Source organism: Oryx dammah, unplaced genomic scaffold, assembly GCF_014754425.2.
Source record: "Oryx dammah isolate SB20612 unplaced genomic scaffold, SCBI_Odam_1.1 HiC_scaffold_4, whole genome shotgun sequence".
NCBI classification, from domain to species: domain Eukaryota; kingdom Metazoa; phylum Chordata; class Mammalia; order Artiodactyla; family Bovidae; genus Oryx; species Oryx dammah.
Window position 1 is genome coordinate 83,459,879 of NW_024070188.1, and position 6,000 is coordinate 83,465,878.

Genomic DNA, 6,000 nt, shown 5'->3' on the forward strand with positions numbered 1-6,000 from the left:
GCTGGGGCTGCCCGTCCTTGCGGTGCGTGGGCTCCTCGTGGGTGTGGCTTCTCTCTGTGCAGAGCGCAGGCTCCGGGTGCACGGGCTTCAGCAGTGGCAGCGCCCAGACCCGGCAGTTGTGCTCAGCTGCCCTGCGGCAGGCGGAACCTTGCCAGACCAGGGATCATACCCACGTCCCCTGCATTGGCAGGTGGATTCTTATCCACTGTACACTAAGGAAGTCCCTCTCTCTGCATTTTTAATGTTGGAATTTATGCGTGTGTTTCAGTTCAGAATTTGTCAAAGCTGTCTGCACTGATATTAAAATTTCTTTACTTTGTATTACCATTTGTGAATGAGGCTTAAAATCTTTCTAATGATAACCCTTTGCAAGTAAAGTATCATAAATCTTTATGATGTTGCAAATCAAGTTCCTGATAGTTCAAGTTACCACTTAAACTTCAAAACACCTATGTTGTGTTTCAGAGGCTCACCGCTGCTCATTTCTCGTTAGGTGCCAACATCTTCCTGACCTCGTCTGGACTAATCAAGCTGGGGGATTTTGGATGCTCAGTAAAGCTTAAGAACAATGCGCAGACCATGCCTGGTGAAGTGAACAGCACGCTGGGGACAGCAGGTGGGTCCGGCGAGGTTGGGCTCTGCCCTGGGGCTCCCTCCAGCATGCTGGGACCCTGCCTGTCCGCCGCCTCCTGCTTGGCAGACATGGGGAGTGGTCAGGGCTTCTCGCCAGGCGGGGAGGAGCCACGCCTGAAACTGCTCATCAGATTGGGAAGTCACATATCTCCCTTAAACTTACAGCGGGGAAGAAAGGCCTCATTTCCCTTCCCAGAAAAGCCTTGTGTTTCACACTGGGTTTATTAAAACTATTCTAGTCAAAACAGCATTATGTTTAAACGGTGATTATTTGTTTTGATCATTTAGAAACATGTCATAAAACTTCACATTCTCTTTTGCAGGTTAAATTTCATACTTTTTGTCACAAATAGAATTTATCTGAATATTTGCCCATTCAGAATTGTCTTTTAGGAGATTAATTTGGCTCCTAAAATATCCATTCAAGAAATTATTTTGAAATATTTATTTTGAAGTCTTTGATATTTTTTATTATGTAATTGAGAGAAAGTTTCCCCTGAACAAATCAGTTGGTTCTTCTGTGTGGAATATTAGATAATATTAATGTTTTGCTTGGCTCTGTTAATTCACAATGCTGTATTTGTAACCCGTTCCTCTCGTATCTGTGGCTTTTAAAGCGTACATGGCTCCGGAAGTCATCACTCGCGCCAAAGGAGAAGGCCACGGGCGTGCAGCTGACATCTGGAGCCTAGGGTGTGTTGTCATAGAGATGGTGACTGGCAAGGTGAGCAGAGCTCAGGCCTGGTGGAAAGCCTTGAGGGGGGCACTTTGCATTAACAGAGCAGTCATGTGGCTTCACTCCCATTATGAATACCAGGAACACGTTTCCTACAAAATAGAGAACATGACCTGTCGAAAGATACAGTAAGTTAACACGAGTGACAAACTAGGAACCAAATGCTTATCGGGTGCATGACTTGGAGGTCTCCTCCAAGGAAAAGAAAAAGCACAAAACTCCAATGAAAACATAGAAAAGTAAGCAGATACGAGAAGAAACAGAAGTTGAAACCTCCTGTCCACACAAAGACTGGCACGTGAATGCCTGTATCTGTTTTATCCATAATTGAATAAATGGATAAACTGTGATAATCCACACCACGGAATGTTACACAGTGACAAAAAGAAACTGGCCGTGAAACGACAGGGAGGAACCTGAAAACGCGTATTCATTGCCGAGTGAACGAACCCAGTCTGAAAACACCACATCCTGTATGACTCTCAGCCTTCTGGCATTCCGGAAGAGGCAGAACAGGCAAGTCAGAGAAGATCAGAGGTTGCCAGGGCTTCCCAGGTGGTGCTCATGGTGGAAAGCCCGCCTGCCGGTGCAGGAATTGCGGGTTCGATCCCCAAGTCAGGAAGATCCCCTGGAAGAGGGCATGACAACCCACTCCAGTGTTCTTGCCTGGAGAATCCCATGGACAGAGGAGCCTGGTGGGCTACAGTCCATGGGGCTGCAAGGAGTCAGACACGACTGAGCGACTTAGCAGTGGGGGATGGAAGGAAGGACAGACAGAGCATGTTGATTTTAAGGCAGTGAAACTCACATGTGACGTAGTATCTGAAAATCCTCAAAATTGATCTTCTGATGTAGATACTGCTGATGAACAATTGTACAAATGTATAAAGGTTGTGTGTTTGGCAGGGGAGGTTTATAGCATTAGTTGTAAAGCAAGAAAGTTTTTAAACAAACAAACCTCTTAAGTGTTATTACTAGGAAATTAAATTATTATACAGCTCGACTTGCAGTGGCTGAGAATAAGTGCTCAATAAATATTAGCTAGTATTATTTCTGTTAGCATTAACATAGATGCCCATGGTACCTGTTATTTCAATCAAGCCATACGTTGGAAAAAGAGCGAGTTCTCACACTGAAGAATATACATCCCAGTAGCTAAACAATGGTACATAAATTGGGAGGCTATGTTCTTTCCCCCATGAATCTCATTTCCCTGTAACTGTAATAAAATAAGCTTAGCACTAGTAAAATTTAATGTTGATTATTCAACAAGGTAGCATATTAACCATCCCAGTAAGGTAACTGTTGGGTTTTGTTTTATTGAAATTTTTATATTATTTTATGTATTAGATGACGACATCTAGGTAATGCTGGACAGTAGGACACCTCAGGGACTAGGCAGGCTATGCCCACCGCCTGATTTTGTAAATAAAGTTTTATTGGAACGCGGCTATACCCATTCATTTATACACTGTAGCCTAAGCCTGCTTTTATGTTATAATGGGAAAATTGAATAGTTGTGACAGAGACCGCCTGGCTTGCAAGCTTATGTAAAAGTTTGCTGGCCTTGGTACGTATCGATCCTGAGATGCCTAAAAAGAGACGGGGCAGCTGCCTTTTCTTTATGGTCACGTAGTGTCGAAACCTGATTTTTCCCCTGTTTTTAGAGACCTTGGCATGAATACGAACACAACTTTCAGATTATGTACAAAGTGGGGATGGGGCACAAGCCGCCGATCCCTGAACGATTAAGCCCCGAAGGGAAGGACTTCCTTTCTCACTGCCTGGAGAGCGAGCCCAGGATGCGGTGGACAGCCAGCCAGCTCCTCGACCATTCCTTCGTCAAGGTTTGGCAGAGTGCTGTATAAATGTTTGTGTTCTGTTCGCATCTGGCACTTTAATGAAATTTGGAAGCTTAAATCTATACCTGAAATGGAAAGGAGCTAAAATGTCCGGTGCCGGGGAATTCTGTACGTTTTTTTTCCTTTGGGCAGATGTTCATTGCGGTTCTCCTTGACCCACGTTGGTGCTTTGAGGGGCCCTTGGGGCCGTGAAATGGGATTTGCAGGGGGACGGGGTGAGAGACAGTTTCCCTTCAGAGGATGCAGTCTGTTTGAGTGCAGGGTTGGTAGCAGCCAGTCTCTACTGAGGGAGCAGAGACAGACTGAGTACCGAGCAAGGGCTGTGTTAGAGCCGTGGCGGTGGAACGTGTGCCACATTATAGCGTCACCGAGGAGAGGACTTTCATCCCGTCAGGTGACCCCAGCTCCTGCTTCCTTCAGAGTGAGATGCCAGAGCTGTTGGGGAGGGATTAGCCAGCTCAGGGAGCGGAGGCAGGAGTCGGGACAGAGTGGAAGGGAGTCCGCCTCCCGAGAGGGTGAAGCCGGGTGTCAGAGAGAGCTGACGGTGCACAGGGCGAGGCTGGCGGCCAGTGATAGCGCCTGAGGGTAGGCAGGAACTGTAAGAAGGGATGTCAGTTTTATTGTCAAGCATGACACGATGATTGTGCTGTTGAGTGATGACTGTGGAGGCAGGAGGCTAGGTAGGAAGCTGGTGACACGGCCGACAGGCTGGGAAGGGAGGTCAGGGGTGAGGGATCAGCCACGCAGTCCATCCTAAAGGAGATCAGTCCTGGGTGTTGGTTGGAAGGACTGATGTTGAAACTGAATCTCCAGTACTTTGGTCACCTGATGCGAAGAACTGACTCATTGGAAAAGACTCTGATGCTGGGAAAGATTGAGGGCGGGAGGAGAAGGGGACGACAGAGGATGAGATGGTTGGATGGCATCACCAACTCAACGGACATGGGTTTGGGTGGACTCCAGGAGTTGGTGATGGACAGGGAGGCCTGGCGTGCTGCGGTTCATGGGGTCGCAGAGTCAGACACGACTGAGCGACTGAACTGAACTGAGAAGTTAAGGTGGCTGCAAGTGTGTGACTGACGGGGTGTGCAAGGAGGTGCGAGGAGGTGCGCGGGGGCAGGAGCCCAGGACGGCGCCAGGCTCTGCTGGCATCACCAGCTATCGGGTTCTGCTCACCAGGACAGGTCAGGAGGGCCGCTGGCTGAGGGGGTGTCTGGGAGTGGTGGCTTTCTCTTTGGTAGATGGAGGTTGAGGCATGTCTGGGACACTAGCTGGGGCATGTGGATACTTTGGACTGGCACTCAGGAGAAAAGTGGGGTAGGAGATCGGCTTGCAGACAGAAATACCACAGGGACAGTGTTTGGAGAAGAAATGGAAAGAGAGCGGAACCCTGGAGAAAACACTGACAGGTCCTGATTAGGGGAGATGAGCCTGGGGGGATGGTGACGTTATTCCTGGGGAAGTGAAATCAAGGACCCAGTAGCTCTGTTTGCTGCATAGATACTAGGGATTTGTAACTAAATAAAAATGTGTTTATCATTTATAAGGTGTATAAACAATTTTTGGTGACTTGTACAGATACATCCTGACAGATGCTGTCAGTAGTCAGTTCATAAAGCCGGAGCTTGGCAGTGACGTCCCACTGCCTCGATCACGCCTCTGCCCTGGGCCAGGCTCACTGCGGGAGCATCGGGGCACCGGTGAGGACTCACCCGTAAACCTGGCACGTGGCACGCATGAGTGGCACTCAGCGCTGTCCTGCCTTCCTCACAGGTCTGCACAGATGAAGAGTGAAGCTGACGGGCCTGGGGCCTGGCAGAGTGCCTGTACTCGGAGGGTCCCCTCGATCACTACTGTATGTAACGTTTCCACGAAGACCGTGCCGAGAAGCGGCGTCGCCCTCACTGACCCTCGGAGACGGCCGGCTGCCCGGTGACGAGCGTCCGCCTCCTGCTGCTCCCGTCTGCACCCCGTGGCCCGGGGCCCCCTGAGAGCTGGCGTCCGCGAGGTGGAGAAGCTGCGTGCCAAGTGCCATTACTACTGTACATGGACCCCCGCCTCCGTGCCCGCCGTGGCCCAGCCGACGGAGAACCGTGGCATCAGGGTAACACCGCCGACCTCTCTAGGTCCAGAAGCAGTTGTAGTGTTACCAGGCGCCCCGGGCCTTGCTGTTAATCTCCTGTTTTGTTGAGTGCACTGACTGTGAAACCTTACCTTTTTTGTTGTTGTTGGCAAGCCACAGATTTGTTCTGCAAAAGGCCGATTAATGAAATTTTAAGAAAAAAGGTTCTTTTTTCAATAAATGGTTTATTTTAGGAAAGCTGTTATACTGTCTCTCAGTGGTCATCAGCTTCAGAGCCGACACGTTATCCGTACAGGCGTCTGCCCTTGTCACTGCCGTGCCCCTCGAGAGAAGGGGCACCATCAGGCCTTCAGGGTCCAGGGTCGCCTCGCCACAGAGTGGAAGAGAGATGAAGCAACGCTGAGGACGTCGGAGGCCCTTTCAGGGCTTTGGATGTTCCCTGAAAGTTCAGAGTAGATAAAAGTTCAAGCCTTGTTGTCACATGTTGGGGGCTCAGTTTTATTTTTAAATCAAGATGTATAGGTGCCGGGTCACTGTACATACTGCTGAATAATATCTTGAGAAGAAAGCGTCTTTTTTCAGAATGTAAATATTTCAGCAGTTAGTTTTCTAAAATAGCCCAAATTACCTGTTGTTGATGGTATTCTTTTATTTCTTTTTGCTATTAAATGTTTTTAAAAGACTGA

At 48.7% G+C, this 6,000-nt stretch overlaps 1 protein-coding gene across 3 annotated transcripts in view; it reads left to right on the top strand.

Annotated features, from left to right (window-relative positions):
* Window positions 1–6,000, top strand: part of MAP3K4 (mitogen-activated protein kinase kinase kinase 4) — a 106,046-nt gene extending 100,046 nt beyond the window's left edge. For all 3 annotated transcript variants that reach the window (XM_040238934.1, XM_040238935.1, XM_040238936.1), the window contains 4 exons: window positions 494–616; window positions 1,251–1,357; window positions 3,037–3,216; window positions 5,005–6,000. In XM_040238934.1, the coding sequence (XP_040094868.1) occupies window positions 494–616; window positions 1,251–1,357; window positions 3,037–3,216; window positions 5,005–5,025 (431 nt within the window). In that variant the 3' untranslated portion in view covers window positions 5,026–6,000. The remainder of the gene's footprint in view (window positions 1–493; window positions 617–1,250; window positions 1,358–3,036; window positions 3,217–5,004) is intronic.